At 39.4% G+C, this 18,007-nt stretch overlaps 1 protein-coding gene across 6 annotated transcripts in view; it reads left to right on the top strand.

Annotated features, from left to right (window-relative positions):
• Positions 1 to 18,007, top strand: part of ADGRB3 (adhesion G protein-coupled receptor B3) — a 560,145-nt gene that overhangs the window by 228,697 nt on the left and 313,441 nt on the right. For all 6 annotated transcript variants that reach the window (XM_048496360.1, XM_048496376.1, XM_048496350.1 and 3 more), the window contains 2 exons: positions 1,188 to 1,289; positions 1,889 to 1,995. In XM_048496360.1, the coding sequence (XP_048352317.1) occupies positions 1,188 to 1,289; positions 1,889 to 1,995 (209 nt within the window). The remainder of the gene's footprint in view (positions 1 to 1,187; positions 1,290 to 1,888; positions 1,996 to 18,007) is intronic.

The following is an 18,007-nucleotide window of genomic DNA, read 5'->3' as shown; positions in this document are numbered from 1 at the left end:
GTTGAATGGCATGTATGTATTAAGTTGGTTTTGAAACAGCTTAGTCAGTGTCCTATTTGCTTGTGTGTTCTGTTTTAATGCTGGTTCTTATCCATGTTTACTAAGTTGGACCTATATAACTAAAGGACTGCCTGCCCCATTATAATCCATGCACCTACAGGCTATGTTGGTGATGATCCCCATTCAACAGATTCATACTACCATGTCAAGATTTTGTGCATTGGGATGGTGTGTATGTGTAAAAGACTTCCAGAGGAAGTTTGGAGGGAATTGCCTTTGGAGGGAATTGCCTTTGTTGTAAGACATGTAAGATTTTTTTTTAATCTCAGGGCTTTTTAAAAAAATCACAGGGCTTTTAAAATGCTTTGTTATTGTTGCTGTTCTCACTGAGATACAATTCAATCAGATAGCAAAACCTCCAATAGTCCACTGTTTGCCTTTATGGTTGATTTTTTTTATTATAAAATGTTCTGAATATGAGGGAAGGGAATAATTTTTAATAAATAAACATAATAGGGCTGTAGTCATGTTCAGACTACAAATCTAAACTCGCTTCAGTCATTTTTAGCTGCCAGGTTTTCCCCAAGTAGTGCTGGCAACATAGTCCTGAAGATTCTCTTTTATAGGGTTGAGCTCTTTCACTGAGTCCCTGAATTGCAAAGGATCCTTTTTGGGGGCAGCTTAGCATAGTGGTTTCTCTCTAGGATCTGGCAATCTCTGTTCAAATCCTCATTCTGCCAAGAAGCTCACCAGGTAACCTTGGTCCAGTCAGCAGTGGCGTACCGCCCATGGGGTGGGGGTGGGGGCGTGACGCTCCAGGCAGAGCAGCGGCAGAGGCGTAGCTGGGCTGTTGAGGGGGCATGGCGGGGGCGTTTGGGGGCAGGGCGGGTAGGGGCAAAGAGTGCACGCCCCGGGCACTGTTTCCCCTCGCTCTGCCTCTGCCTCTGCCAGTCAGTCTCCTTACGAGGTTCTTGTGATATTAAGATGGAGGATGGCAGAATTATATATGTTGCTCAAATAATAGGAAAGTCATGGTATTTTAAACATTTAATTGTAGCATTTTGGTGCCAGAGCAAGAGAGAACAAGCTCATAGTGAGTGGGGTTTAAGTCTGAGATTCAATCTAATATAATTGTTTTAAATTTACTAAAACTTATATTTATGTCCCACAATAAAAAAAAAATACAGCACCTTATGAAATATGTCCTGAGGATTACTTGATATCGATGGTATGGAAAAGGACGCCAGCGGGGGACATGGCTTTCAATCGTTGTCCTCTTAATGCTACAGGTACCATTTAAAAATATCCAGTGTGCCCAAGTATTTCGAAAGAAAATTTTTTCCTCAGTGTTATTTTTCTTTATCTGTCTTCCTGTCTAAGAGTTACATATTCTTAATTACTATCTATCTGATATTATGTACTTAGGCCCTGACAACTAAAAAATCAGTAATGGCTACAGGGCCACAGAGGGAGCAAAATTCCAGGGCACTGTAGCTGCTCTGGGGATGCATACAGCTGGGCAAGCCATGTAATTTGCTTATTTATAATATGATGGTTGGGTGGAAGTCTGAGTTGTGTGAGGCAGCAGAAGAAATAGTCCCTGGGGGGTTTCTGAGGTTTCTGAATGATAATCATGAGTAGCATTCAGTTCAGCCGATTTGCTAGAAATAAATTCTGGCATCCTCTTGAAAATTAAAGGATGCTTCAAAGGCGAAGCAGTGCAGAGAAACTTGAATGGCTGCTGAATTACTGCTTAGGCTTCCTTGCATGAAATTGTATTTGTATTCATGCTTGAAAAAGGATGTTGAATGATTCTGAATGAGCTTTTTTTCCTCTGACTGTTGTTTCTCTTCCATAAATATTTTTCTGTGTTCTTTGTGACTCACAGGCACCACTAGCAGACGCTGCTCTCTCAGTCTTCATGGAGTGGCCTTCTGGGAACAGCCGAGTTTTGCTAGATGCATATCAAATGAGTACAGACACTTGCAGCATTCAGTAGGTGCAAAGCCAGCTTTAGTACTTGCTCTGTTTATTCCTTGCTAAACACCAGCATGAATGGGAGTAACTCTTTGCTGTCTAGATAGGTCTTCTAATGAAAAAAAAGCCCTTACAAGAAATGCTGTGAATGATCACAAAACATTAAGTTAAATGGGTACTATTTTCGTTTCGCTTCCCTCCCCTTCATATTTCCATTAACTGTTTATAGTATTATAGTGTTTGGGGCTTCTCTTTGTTTCCTTTTAAAATGTTTATAAAGAATGGAAGGTAAAGGACATATTTAGTGATTATTAAGAACTGAGACTGTGAATGAATTAGATTGATTGGAACTACATAACTCATTCAGCACTTCAATGTCATGCCCATAAATCAGATATATCTTCCTCTTTTCAAATGGCATTCCTCAGCTGGGGGCAACTGTAACAGTATAAATTACCTGAGTATATTACAAAAGAAAATTAGTAGCTCCATAGCTAAAAGGCCTGTCAGGTTCTTTATGAAGCAAATTAAAATTATATCAATATATATAAAAATGGAACCATGCGTTTGTTGCTTCGAGAATAACCCTGCACCTGCTGGCCCAAACGCTCTGAAAATTTCACATACCCTTACTCATTCCCCCGACTGTGTTCTTACGTACCTCCCGCTGTCAGACAACACACCTGAGCCAGGCAAAACATCTTTTTCCTGGCACACCAGGCCATGAAGCTGCCTGTGTGTAACTGTCACCCTTAGGATGTTTGTGCCCTTAGAATGTTCGCTCAGATGACCAGATATGAGCAGTGAAAACAGTACATAGGCAATAACTCGAGTGGATGTGAAACACATACACACGTTGCTGTGTGAGACATCAGGTGGGGTTCCCCCCCTCACACACAGGTACCTTTCACTCTCTGTGCCTCACCCAGTGCTACCACACAACACGCCTACTCTCATACACATTCAGCGGAGGGATAGGGAAGGGACGGAGGGGGAGGCATGCAAGGAAAAAGAAGTGAGGGAGGGGAGAGAACGAGGGGTGGCATGCAAGGGAGTGGAGGGAGGGGGCCCAGCATCTGGATATGACCCACCCACTCTAGCAAAGGGAAAGGGGAGGGAGGTAGGGGGGAGGGGTGCCATGCAAGGGAAGAGAAGTGGGGGAGGATGCGGTCACACACATCAATGACATCGCACCGTATCAGCCTGCGCATTTCCATGAGCACATACTGCTGGCCTCTGCAATTGATTTGCTGCTACTGTTCCTTTCCCATTTCACCACAATAAGCCACAGCAACTTGTGGCTGGGCCCCGCTAGTTCTCAATAAATGTAACATGCAAAACTTTCTCACACTATATATGCATTTAAGAAGCATCTTTTATAATAAATTCATTGGTGAAGAAAAGTTCAATGCCAGTTTCTTCTGGATTTTCTTTTTTGATGATTCCCATCCACCCTGAATAATAGTTTATTTTTTATTTACATAATTTGTATCTTGCTTTTCTGTGCTTTCAAAGGCCACCAAGGTAGCTAAAAATTTGAAACATAAGTAATAAAATTACACTTTAGAACTGTTAAAATCAGCCGCTCCTTCCAAACGCATATCATTAAAACAATTAAAAACAGTGTTAAAAGACATACAAAACATAAACGCCTTGGTTAGGAAGGAGGAATCCTTGAGAACATGCCAAATGAAACAAAAAGTCTTCACTGACTGGCAAGAGACAGGAAAAGAAGCATGCAGATGAATCTTCAGCGGGAGAGAGTTCTAAAAGACCCTCTCTTGGGTTGCCCCCCCCCTTCCCAGGCAGGGACACCTGAAGCAAAGTCTTTGAAGGCGATTGTAGTGGTCAGGTTCATTAATCATAAAGTATGGCCATTATTAATTAATAATTTCACAGAGAAGCATTGGTATGGATGTGTTTTGAACCCCTTCTTAGCTAATGGGCCTGATAGAACCTTTTAATTCAACTCTTTGATTACCCTATATCTACTATATCATGAGCTTCAAAAGAAAAAAAAAGCTTTTCTGATATGTAATGAGTGGGTATACTAGCTTAGGTCTCCTTTGCCCCAATTCTCAGGTCCTGATAAATTATATTTGATGCCTGCTGCCATCCTGGAGACTTGTTCATTTAAAGTACATCAGACACCCAGACTGACTTCAAATGTAAACGATGCACTGTTTCTGTTGAAACAAGCCAGTTTTACAGGAAAAGTGTGATGTTGTTGCATTGATACTAGGGAATATAATGTCAAGTAGGAATAACTGTTGATATTGCACTGGCTTTTAGACAGTTGTATCAGAACCCCTCAAGAGAAAATACAAAGGACTTTGGAATATGAAGCAAGAACCTCCTCCCTGCCTTCTGCTCTTTTTCAGATTGTAACAATTGGCCTCTTTCTCTCACACTGATCCTCCTTTAAACCAAACATGGGGGTATGAGCAGGTGTGGGAGTCAGGAGCATAGGCTGAAATAGCGAGCCTTTACGAACAAGTGGGAGACTATGATGCCGAATTCAAACTATGTAGAATAGTTTTTTTAAAAATCCAGCTACTTCTGTAATAAATTGTCTGGAGGAAGGAATAAATTGTACAAGAGGAAGCTTTTCATTGCCAGTTTCAGAGAAGACATTTAATTGAAGAATACAGAGACTGCATGATATGCAGTTCTTCTAATATAATTTGGAAAAAAATGAAATCAGCTGTAATGAGCCGCAGCTGAAGCAAATCATTATTCACCTCAGAGTTCTTTTGATCAAATTACATTTCGTCTCAGCACTTGCAATAATGTGAGGGAATCGTGAGAGAAAAATTATTGCATGACCTTGTAAGGAGCACAGAAATAATTTTTATAAGGTGTATTACGGTATTTTTGATACCCAAGAACTTGTTGCCCCCATGGTTCCCATTATATCAGATTTACCATATACTATACCTTTTATGGAGAAAAGCTTTTCTGCAGAATTGCAGTATGTATATTCTGTCTTCCAAGCCTTTCTGGAATTACCAGATATTTGCATTTTATTTCTAATTTCATACCATTTTGCGGGAGGTTCTCTATTTCCTTTGCCTTGAAGGATAATTCCCACTAATTTTGTCTTGGGAACTACAATGATGTACAAATTGAAATACATACTGAATCAAAGCCTTGCTGAATGGCAGCAATAAATATTTCTTTGTACTTTTTCCAAATACTCCGTCCCAATAGATAATTGAAATTGGAATTTTATTCTGCATTCATCCTTCACAGATCAAGTAACTTCCACAGCTTTGTTTATTCTCTTTACTTTCTTCAATCAGCAGCTTGAGGCCAATTTTTCATGTTTCCTCCTGTTCAGCGTTGTATGTTCATCTGCATGTTCATGCATAGAAGGGAGTAGAATTTTGCCTGTGGCCCTGTCACTGTCATCTCAGTGGTGAACTGAATATCTGTAGCAGGCTTCTATATGTATATATGTGTGTACACAGAGGCACCTACCCTATTAGGACCTTGCATTTTGCAGCACTCCAAATCACATGTTTGCGTGCAAGTAAGGATCTATCTGCAGAAGTTCTGTTACGTGTGAGAGGATGGCGGCAGTGGGTATGATCCCATGTCTTCCTGCATAGATTCAGTGACTACAAAGGCAGATGCCTGAAAATGCCTGGTGTTTAATTGTGCACAGTACAGCAAAAATCAACTCTAACTTGACTATTCTGACTGGTTAGTCAATCCAGATTAAGATCAAGTGAATATTTATATTTTTAGCCTCAGAAAGGGAAAATTAAAGCCATGAGTACTCTTGAAAAGCTGCAGTTGATTGAGAAGGTCCTTAAGCCTCCTAGAATGTATTAATTTGCCTTCTTCCATAATAGTGTGTGACTTTGTGCTAGCAAAAAACATCAGAGTGTTTTCATGCCCAGGGCCTAAAGCACCATTTGCTTCTGTCAGTTTATAATGCAAATATAAAACCTGGTTGTTGTTGTTTTGCCAGAATGGTTGTTTACATTTCAAATGCCTCCTTGTTTCAATCTTCCACGGGGGAGAAGCTGGAAAGTAATTTAGACTTCATTGTATAGATACTGAAACAGCCCTGTGGCATACTGAAGAGTAAGAAATGTCATGTGGCTCAAGCTTACAACTGAGAACTGGTGGTAGTTTACCTCCTTGAGGGACTTTGAGAAGCATTCAGCAAGCAGCAACTGTAGCACATTAACACTTCCATGTATTTAAAATCTTAATCTCATTGCTGCATTTTGCTGTGCCAAAAGCTGTTTATTTGCATCTTTGTGAAGCCGTTTCCAAGGACTGTATAATTTTTGAAGAAAATGAAGCCCATTGAGCATATTGTGGAGTATGCCAAGTTCTATAGACAGGATTCCAAGATACATGTTAGTGAAAGGAGGAGGGTCTGCCATTAGCGGTGTGCATTCAGCAAAAGCCAAACCAAACACACACACACACACACACACCCAAACTGACAACCCCCCTCTCCCTAGAAATGGCAATAACATAAGGAAGATGAAAATCAGATAATGAAAAATGCCTCATTTGGGGCATTTTTTGGGCTGTTTGTAACTTGTTGCCTTTTTTAAAAAAATAAGGGAACCCCCTCTCCACTGCCTTCTTCCCTTCTCTTACCTGTTGAATACCACCAAATTCCACATAGACTTGGATGTGGCATCAGTGCAGAGCTGAATACTGGGCCTGGTCAGGGGAAACCCCCATAGTGGAATGGGGTTGGGGGTGGGTGGATTTTTTGAAAAATTCCAGGTCTTTTATCTTTGAACCCCCCAAAATACTGAAAAAATCGTGCTTACCACTATCTGCTATCTAGATTTGAACTACAAGTAGAAGAATTAAGGACTCATACAAATAATATAATTAAATTAGTGTAATAGTGAATACATACTGGTTAGCTTTTTTTAAAAAAAATTGGAGCTGTTGTCCAGTAACAACAGCGTGTGTGCTGTAAGGGAAAGCAACACTTTGCCATGCTTTACAAGGTTATCATATTTGCTATGTGGATACACGAGTATAAATTCAGGGAGCCATGGCCAAGTCAGGGTTATGGTTGTCATTGTTCAAGGATGCATACCTACTGATCAAAGTCTACATGTTGGGTCTGGCAAGCACACTTGTCATGTGATAAAAGCATACAGCTGCAATAGTTTTTTTCCAGACTTCAGTGGAGGTCAGGGGTGATAGTAACATCCCAACAGCCTCTCTTGACCATTCCCTCAACCAGTTGGGAGATGTGTACTAACTGCACTGAGACTTTTTTTGATAGCAGCCCCCAGTATCATGGAATATCCATCCAGAGTTTGTGAGGAAAGTAGCCTTCTTAGCCTTCTGGAGCCTCTTGATAGTGGAAGGTGTCTGGTTTATTTTCTGTTTTTAATTCAGATATTCTATCTTATTTATTTCTGTTGTTAAATGTTCTTGATGCTTTAATTATGGAACTCTTGGGGCTGGTACTTTAACTGTTTGTAAACTGCTTTCCATTCAATTTTTGGCAGAAAAATGGGTTAAATGTATTAATCGGGTGATCTGGATAGCCAAGACTAGCCCAGCCTTGACACATCTTGGAAGCTAAAGCAGCTCAACCCTGACTAGTATTTGCATGGGAAACCTCCAAGGAATACCAGGGTTGTGACACGGAGGCAGACAATAGCAAACCACCTCTGAACCCTCATCTCTTGCCTTGAAAACCCCATAAGGTTGCCATGTGTCAGCTGTGATTTGATGGCACTTTTCTCCACCAACAGAAAAAATGTATGCAGCAATGGAGATGTGGAGAGAGAGAGAAACTGTCTCTCCCTCTTGATCATTAAAGTTGTTCTCAAGTAAGCATTTCTGGCTTCTTGTGCACCACATTCTTTTCTTCCCAACCAGGGAATCTTACATTTTTTAATGGAGCTGAAAATGAGTACAAAGTCAATGTACCATTAACATTCCCCCTGAATCTCTGTCTCATCCAAAATCATATTTGAAAGTCTTTGCCATTCTTTCCAGGAATGTGTATAAACTATCTCTGTATCAAATTCCTGTTCATTTCCCAGATGGGTAACTTTCAAAACTCTATTTTGTGCATGACAGATATGCAAAGAGATAGGAGGAATGATTTATGATTTGTTTCACAATAATCAAAGCCAGGCAGGGTCTTAAATACATGACATTATTTGGCAATCATAGCAGCTGAACAGTGCCAGGCAAAAAGGATGTTTTTCTTTTTCTGAATTCTGAGCACTTCTGTTTCTTAAAAATATTACGCTACAATTTGACCTATGCAAAAGGTTTGCAATAGATTATTTTTAATAATATTTCTGTTCATTTTCTCACACATAAATCAGACACAGCACACAAACAAAAACACAAAAAGCAAAAACAAAATACACCTAATTATGCGACATATATTGACTTCCAGCTATCTCATCTTTGATTGAAAATTAACTCTAGATTCATGCATATAGTTAAAACATTAGTTTAATAGTTATTTTAAAGTAATTCCTAGTGTTTGCAATCTACTGTTTTCTTTAGTTTTCAAGCTCTGCTATAGCTTCTCTATTTGAATATTATGTTTTCAAAAGATATTCCATGGGTGATTCCGCACAGCACATTACGAGCAGAGCTCGACTTGTGTTTGACTCGGGTAGTCCGCACTTGCAAAGATCTCGACGCAAGTCCGACTTACCTTTGCCTCGGCTAAGCCGGGTCTTCTTGATCCCTGCTCCGACCTAGTACTTTTTGGGTGAACTCGTGTCCAGCTCAACTTGCGCGGACTGTCTGCTGAGCTCGACTCATCCCTCCAGCCAATCGCGTCATTCCTGTCTCTGCCCAATCAGGGCTTAGTTTCCCTTTAACCAATCACACTGCGTTTTTGGCTAGCCAATCATAATTAACCATTGAGAGCAGGCGTACAGCTGGAAACTTGCGGCACCCAAAAAGCATTTGCTGGACTGAAACGAAGGGGACTGTATCTTGTGACAGCTTGTTCTGTGGTTTGTTGGTTCAAACAGAAATCTCTGGAGGAGGGAATGCCTATATTAAATGATGAATTGGTGTTTTAATTCCAGATTAGGCACCACTGCCAGTCTTCCACACTCACTTTCTCACCAGCACTTTCTCACCAGGAAATGAGTCCTGTCTCTTTAGTTTATTGCTGGAATGCCGGGTACAGATTAGAGCAATTTGAGTTGATAGCGAATCAAAACATGCTTTCGTGTCACATTAATTCCCATTCTTAAAGGATTAAAGTGTGTGCACATGGTACAGAGACTGTGTGTGTGTGTGTGGGGGGGGCTGCTGTTTGGCTGTTGTTTCCCATTCAGACAACAGCATCCTTCCCGAAAGGGGGGGGAAGAGGATACCAAGGAAAGCGGTTGCAGAACCACCCAGAATGGCTGGAAGATGATTACTCCAGAAGGGATAGTTGACTTTGAACAGGCGGCAGTACTGGGAAGTAATAAGAAATACTGAATTGTGACAGCTCCTGTATTTGCAGAGGATCCAGGGAGGCTTGGGGGGGGGAGTCGGTGAAAGGTAACTAATCGGGGAAGAGAGGCGGATGATGCACAGCAGAGTAGGAAGACACTTCCTTGATAGAGCTATTAAATGACAGGAGGGAGATGCATCAAATGAGATGTGAGATCAAGGAAGGAAGGAAGGAAGGAAGGAAGGAAGGAAGGAAGGAAGGAAGGAGTCTCAAGAGGTGGCAAAGAGCTCCTCCAATTCAGGATCCATGATGGTTCACCAGCCTGTTTGTGTGGAAGCACGCAAAGTAACAACTTCGCGACAGTATCGTGAAGTTCCTCCGACCTTGCGACACACATGGAACAAAAGGATTTTCACGCTTCCCATCATGGGAAAGGGAACCAATTGGAGCAGAGGGGTGGATGACGCATAGAGTCGATGCCACCCACTGAGCTCAGGTAAGGAGAGCCGAGCATGGCAATGTGAGGATTAACCAACTTTTCATGGCAGCCCGAGCTCAGCCGCTGTACGGACAGACATCGAGTCGAATACATGAAGAAAAATTCAAGCAGACACAAGTTGAGCTCAACAGAATGTGCTGTGGGGAATCACCCCATAAAAGGTTTCCAGATTTCTACAAAATTATCCCTTGGTAGAGTTGTTAGCTTTGCTATTTCTAAATACTATATAACTTTCAAAGTCCAATCCTTTTTTGTTGGTATCTTATTATCTCTCCATTTTTGTGCATATAAGATCTTTTCTTCAGGTCTCAAGTTTTTTCAAGATTTTTATCTTTAGAATCTTTTTTATTTCCTTAAGTATCATATCCCAAAAAGTCTTAGCTTCTTTACACATATAAAAGAAAGACCCTCTTACTGTTAGCATATCCAGCATTCGTTAGACACACCTTTATACATCTTTGCCAATTTTTTGGCATTAAGTACCACCTATGCAGTAAATTTTGTTCCACAGTGACTCCTGCTGTTCCAGTTGTATATCATGGCCAACATTTCTAGACTATTTAATCATTTCAGACTTAACTCGTTTTATGTATCCCGTTTTAATAACGTCTTACACATTTTAGTAATCAGTTTGTCATCATTTGTATATTGGTTACATTCAAAATCTGTCATTTGTGTACTAAAACCAATATTCTTATAATCAGCTTTAAATGTTTCTAAAAGTTTACAGTAACCGAACCCATTTTTAACTACCTTTTAAGTCATTCATAGGCTTAAGTTCATTTTGGAAATTCAGCAGTTCTCTATGTGTAGACCATATTCCTTGCATATTCACTTCTTTTCTAGCAAAGGCTTCAATTCGAGTCCATCATAAAGGATTTACACGTTATAAATCTTCTATATTTCAACAATTTAAAGATCTCCTAACATAATGATTTGAAAAAGCCATATGAATCTTTCCCTTATCATATCACAAATAACCATGCCGCCCAAATTTCCTGTCATGTTCCTCCAAATCTAAAATTCTACTGTTCTTAAAAGTCACCCAATCCCTTATCTACACTAAGGTATCAACTTCAAAATACAATTTTCAGTTTGGCAGTTTTCAGTTTCCTTTGCATCCCGGACATTTTTATATTTCATTCTTGGGTTTTTTGGGCTTCCCAAATAACGTTACTTCTGTCTTTTTGCCATTGTTTAAAATATAATACTGAGTTAATTATTGGTATGGCTAGAAACAAATGTGACATCCAAAATGACTTTCATTTTTGTCACAGATATTCTTCCTAGGAAAGACAGTTTCAATCGATGCCATCTCAACAGATCCATGTTCACTTCATTCCACACTTTAACTTAATCATATTGGTACAACATAATACTCCAGCGCATCTGAAACAGATCTGACATTATCTCTCAATTGCTGTTTTGGTTAAAAAAACCCACTCTGGTCTTTGTGTGTGAGATATCTAAAGGCACCTTTTAATAGTCTCACCAGAATCACCGCAAACAACTTGTAGTCATTATTCAAAGGTGAGATTGGTCTGTAATTCTTAACTTCTGTTAAGTCTTGTCCTCCTTTTGGAATCAAAGTTATATTAGCCTCTCTCCATGTGTCTGGGAGTATCCCTTTTTGTAAAATCCCTTTCATAGTTGCTAGAAATGGTTGCATCAGTATGTCTGCAAACACTTTATAGTAGCACGCCATTAGTCCATCTGGTTCAAGTGCCTTATTTGGCTTAATTTGCTTAATTGCTTCTACTAGTTCCATTGCTGAAATTGGACTGTTCATTATATCCTTTTGTACTTGAGACAAATGTGGTAACTGGTTTATTTAAATACTCTTCAATTTTTTTCTCACCTGTTTTCATACAATTTCGGATACTTAGAAAATGAATACCTAATATTTTTCTCATCCAACAACATTTTGCATTTCCATTGTATTTTAGTAATAAATTAACTTTCTTTAGCAGGGTCTGCAACCTGCGGCTCTCCAAATGTTCATGGACTACATGCTGGCAGGGGCTGATGGGATTTGTGGTCCATGAACATCTGGAGAGTCGCATTTTGCAGACCCATTTTGCTGCTAACATATTTCCTGGTTTGTTGGCAAATTCAAAGGTCTTTTGTTTTTCAAAGTTAAGTATATCTAGCTATTTTCTTAAAACACAACTTTTTATTTCTTTTGTTACAAACTGGGTTTTTTTAATGCCGAGCAGCAAGAGATAAAATGCAGGAAGGCTTTATCACAGAGGGGTAAGAAAATATGAATTCAATTGACTACAGGCACGTGTTAGTAGCAGCACATATCTCGTGAAAAACACTGGACTATCCCGAAGGCATAGAAAAATTCCACTAAGCAACCAGCTGAAAAATGCAAGAAATGCAATTTTCATGCCTGCAACCAAGGCCAACACTTTAGCCTCAACTCTGCTATGTAGCATGGTAAAAGAATGAAAATTTCTGTCTCCTAAATTTAGAAAATTCTGGCTAACACCTGCAAGAATATGAAATATAACAATAAGCTATAGACCAGTGGTTCTCAACCTGTGGGTCGCAACCCCTTTGGGGGTCGACCGACCCTTTCACAGGGATCGCCTAAGACTCTCTGCATCAGTGTTCTCCATCTGTAAAATGGATAAATGTTAGGGTTGGGGGTCACCACAACATGAGGAACTGTATTAAAGGGTCGCGGCATTAGGAAGGTTGAGAACCACTGCTGTAGACAGTGAAGACACAATACATGCCATTTGTCCTGTATGTGGCATAAAATTAGAAACAATATTGTATAATTGCTTAGGCTAGCCTGATCTTGTCAGACCTCAAAGCTAAGCAGGGTCAACCTTGGAGACCTCCAAGGTGTGCCAGGATCATGATATGGAGGCAGGCAATGGCAAATCACCTATGTTAAGTCTCTTGCCTTAAAAACCCCAACAGAGGTCACCATAAGTCAGATGTGACTTGATGGCAAAACAAATTATGATATTGTATAATTAATGTCTATGTGGCTAGCTTTTTTACTACTGCATGAACAGTGAAGGCAGAACTTACTTGAGTTCTACAGTTCTCAGTACATCTAGATAAGGATACTGGAAACATATGCAGATGTCCCATTCCCACTAATGGGTTGTTTTGCCGCCTCTGCAAGCATGTGTAGGTATGTGCAGTTTATGTGTACATGGTACATTAGATAATGTTCCATGAATGCAAGAAGACACTTTTAGAGATTCATTATGTGAATAATAAGTAGAGAAATCAGAAAATTATGTTATTTACATATCAGTGTTTGTATTACAATGAAGTGCCATAGCACAATGTAGAAATAGGCCAATGGGACTGAAGGACAATCAGTCTCTATAACCCTAAGTTTTTTTCAGAAAAAGGACCTATGAGATGTAGCTCCAAGCTATATGATGTCTGTTATATATATATATATATGTATGTATGTATATACACACACACACACACACACACACACACACATATACATATATATACACACACACACACACATACATATACATATATACATACATACATACATACATACATACATACATACATATATATATATATATATATACACACACACACACACACACACACACACACACACACACACACACACACACACACACACATATATATATATATATACATATATACATATATACATATATGTGTGTGTATGTGTGTGTGTGTGTCTTTTAGAATCCTCATTCTCTTTCTCCTTATTCTTCCTCTTGTCAACATGCATTACACAGAGCAGTAACATATTAACTTAAAGACATGTCTAATGGTTAAACAACAGCAGCAGCCAAGCTCCTCACATAACATCCCAGTGTCAGCAAGAAAATCTCATATAATTGTAGCATTAAGACTTAAAATGATCATGTAAACCATGTAAAACAAATGCGGGGGTGGAAATCAATGCCGAAGCTAGAAGACTGTATATTTTCTCCATTAAACATTTCCTTTCAGATAACTAGCTCTCATCTCACTCAAATAAGCCCTACGGACTCTATTTATATTGGCTTATTTTAATTATTTGTTTGTAGGACTTAAGACTAATCTCTCTCCATAGGGTTTACTTCAGATCATATACAATAAAATAAGATAATGTATATTTAAAAAAACATTAAAACGTAGTAACAAAAATTACAATAAGAAGTTGCAAGCTAGTATAAATATATGAGCTACTGCATGAGCACTGATATCAGCTAAAGGCCACATGGAATAATCATTTAAGTATCTATATCCTTTTTTTTATCCTCAACAATCCTATGGCCCCTTCCTCACATGCCAAATAATGCACTTTCTATCCACTTTCAATGCACTTTGCATCTAAATTTTACTGTGTGGAATAGCAAAATCCACTTGCAAAAGTTGTGAAAGTGGATTGAAGAGATACGCATTATTAGCTTATTGAGAAGAGGAATCAAAAGCAGCACCATAATTTTCCATGCCTCCATTTTGTTTTCAAATCATCAACCATGTGAGATAGATCAGACTGAGAAAAAAAATATCTAATCCAAGTTCACTCCATGATTTTGCATCCAGGTCTACCATCTGCTGAAACAGTAGAACAGCAGGTATGAACTGGTCAACATCCTCTCACATCCTGTCCATGTGGGTTGGTGGAAGCTATCATACTCTGCCTTGAGTGCATGGCTATTCAGAGCCATTTTACATATTACAGTCTCCAACCAAGGTTTTTTTTTTTTTGCCATGTACCTGCATATATTTCAGTTGGTACACTTATAGAAAGCTCCCAGCTCTTTTACAATAGTCCTCAGTGAATGTCGTATAGAATGCTAAACTGTTGAGAAGGTGTTCTTCCATGGTCTGTTCCTTAGAATCCTTCATACCCACCCCTTCAGTTCAGTGAGCTCGCTAATCTCCCAATGTGGAGATTAGCAATGGTGATAAAAACAGGATTGCACTTACCTGTAACTGTTCATTGAGTGGCCTTCTCTGCAGGGACTCATCCCTCCTTTCTGTCCTGCAGTGAAATTTCTAGAACTTTTGTTTCTTGGCGTTTCTAAATCAGCATGAAGAGAACTGAGGGAATAACCCCTTTCCTTCTGGTCATGTGCTCGTTTTGATGGGAGAGCACCAGAGGGCGAATGGGCACTTCTGGTCTGCTAGAAAGCTTCAGAAATCTTGCACTTTCTACCAGATTGGCCTGTGCACATGCAGTCCGGTGTTATGTTTGTACCAGGCACAGAATGACCTCAATACGAACCTTAGCAGATTACAGGTAAATTCATAAATCTGTTTTAACTGGTCATCAGTATCTAATTGTACACTCCTATCAGCAACTTCAAGTTTTCTAGACTTGCAGGTAGACCAACTGTTATGTTAGAGCTTTTCCACATTCTCATTTTCTTCATCTCCAAGTAGGTTATTTATCAAGAGTAAAATGCTGCTGCTTAAATCAGCAGGGAAATAAATTGGATTTAATTTTCTGCTATTTGGAATTAACCACTAGAGGGAGCAAAACACATGCAGAACCTTTTTTACAAGAAACATGAACTTTCAGATGAACAAAAAAAAGTATGCTGAAAAGGCCTTAGTGTATTGAACTACTGGCAAGCAAATGAAAATTATAAAGCTGGGATATTTTATGCGGTCCATCTTTTGTACAGTAACATTGGCACACATCAACAGGTCAGGGCTGCATGCGTAATGTTTGACATGTAGAAGGACTGTACACATTGCAGTTTATTTGACTACCATGCAGATAGCTATGCTTTGCCTAAATTCTTCATTCATTCTATTCCTGTGTTTGCAGAATTTGACTTGGAGCTGTGATCACTGTTGTAATGAGACATGATGGTGGTGGTGGGGAAGAGGTGCTGTTTGAAATAACTAGAGCACTTCAGAGATGGCTTGTTAATAGATTAAAATGTACCATATGAAACCCCTGTCCTCACGTCACTGTACTCAGAATTGAGCCAACAATGAAAAACACTTGGTTTAGAACTGTAATGTGAGAGGGTCCACTCTGTATCCAAATTCCAGGAAAGGGCTTTAACGTGAAACCTCTGTTGTATAATAGTAAAAGACACAAAGGCCTGGCCCCCCTCCTAAAGCTATATTAATAGTTACTCAGAGTCTTATACTGAACATTTTCATTCCATTTTTAATTCACTTTTTTGTACCCCCATTTTCCTCCCAGTGTGGACCAATGATGTTTCCAATGTTCTCTACTCTTCCATCTCTCCTCATCTTTTGAAGTGGGTTATGTCAAAAGTGTTTGACTGGCCCAAGGTCACCCAGCAAGCTTCCATGGCAGCATAGGGATTCAAACCTGGGTATCCCAAATCTTAGTCCGATGCTGTAACCACTACCCAACATTTCTTTCCTACCTTTGTCTTATGATGGATCCATGTAGAAAGCAAATGCATCTGCAGGAATTTAAATTCACACTTTAATTCAGTAAAAATGAACTAAATCTAAGAGAAACTAGTTGACAAATGAATTGCAACACAATAGTGATAATCAGACGGCAACAAATACAGGAATGTCAGGAATCAGGATATTATTTCACTGTTGTTTATGTAAATAGGAAGTTGTTTAGCTAAGAACTCCCTTTATGTTTTACTTTATGCCTGAATTGGGAGGGGGACTGGGAGTAGAATTTTCATTAAATTAATTTAGCACTTGAACTTCTATACTTTTTAGATCACTGCTCTCCTTTCATAACACAACATAACAACTAAATCTAAGAGAAAAAGTAACCTATGCAGAAGCTAAATGGCAGCAGGGACACAAAACAACGTGTATTAGCAATCACATCCAAAAAACAGTTTTCATAGCAGAAGGGGCTGGTAAGCATGATGTGATATTATATCACAAAATATTCACAAATTCATATTCTAAAACTTTAGAATGGTGTATGGGTACTTGGGAATTTTCTCTTTCGAAATGCTTTATTTCATGAGAAAGATGGATATCTCTGCAGTGATAGAGAAAGCTTAAATTGGAGAAAGCTTAAATTTTGACAGACACAGTATGCTTCTGGCATGGAAGCAGGACAATTAGAGAAAACAGATACAGCAGAAGAAATGCCTTTAATATCTGTGTACAAAGAGGAATTGGGCTGGTGTCATTCCATTCCATCATAAATTCACTATTACAGATTCCATAGAGAAGTTCTCTCCCCTTTACATGTTATCTCATTAATTAGGTATAGAATCTTGACTAAATATGATGCAGTGTTTTAGCTGAAGCTAAACAGCTGTGGGCAGTGGCGTACCTAGGCAAAGTGGAGCCCTGGGCAAAATCTGAGTTTGGTGCCCCTCCTTGGGCGGCCACCCTCACCCACCGTGACCAAACAATGATTTTTTCCACCAGGTCATTTCAAAGTCAACATCACTTTAAAGAACATGCCCCAGCTCACAAATCTGAACACAGCAATGGGCCATGCCACACAGCAGAAATATTTTTTTGAAAACATTTTCAAAATGCTTTAAAAATGTTTTCTTATTGCTATGAAAACATTTTGTGGTGTTGTATTCAATTCGGGGAAACAGCATCACTTTCAATGTAATTTAAACTGGGGACTTGTTATTTAAACAAGTGATACTGGAATCCACCCCCAAACAGCATCATTTTCAATGGTGTTTAAACTAGGGAGCCCAGATTCTCCTTTTAAATTCACGTTAAAGGGAGAATCTGGGGTCCCCAGTTTAAACAACATTGAAAGGTATGCTATTTTGGGGTGGATTCTCCCCCACCCTGGAACAGCATCACTTTCAATGTTTAAAGTGGTGACTTCAGATTCTCCCTTTAAATCCATGCGGAAGGGGGTGGATTTAATAATAATAATAACAACCTTTATTAGGCATTGAGATAATAAAAGAAAGAAAGAAAACAAGCATTGGCAGGAAGGGGGTGGATTTAAAAGGAGAATCTGGGGAAATTTAGGGGTTGCCTGCTGTCAGGGGTGTAATTATTAAGATAGCAGCACCAACATTTCAGAGTATCTTCTTGAGACCCTACTGATGTTGCCACCCAGGTTTGGTGAAGTTTTGTTCAGGGGGTCCAAAGTTATGGACCCTCAAAGGTGTAGCCCCATCTCCTATTAGCTCCCAGTGGAAACAATGGGGGGA

This window comes from Sphaerodactylus townsendi, linkage group LG01, assembly GCF_021028975.2.
Source record: "Sphaerodactylus townsendi isolate TG3544 linkage group LG01, MPM_Stown_v2.3, whole genome shotgun sequence".
NCBI lineage: Eukaryota > Metazoa > Chordata > Lepidosauria > Squamata > Sphaerodactylidae > Sphaerodactylus > Sphaerodactylus townsendi.
Note: the sequence above shows the minus strand (reverse complement) of the source record. Positions and strands in the feature narration are given on the sequence as shown.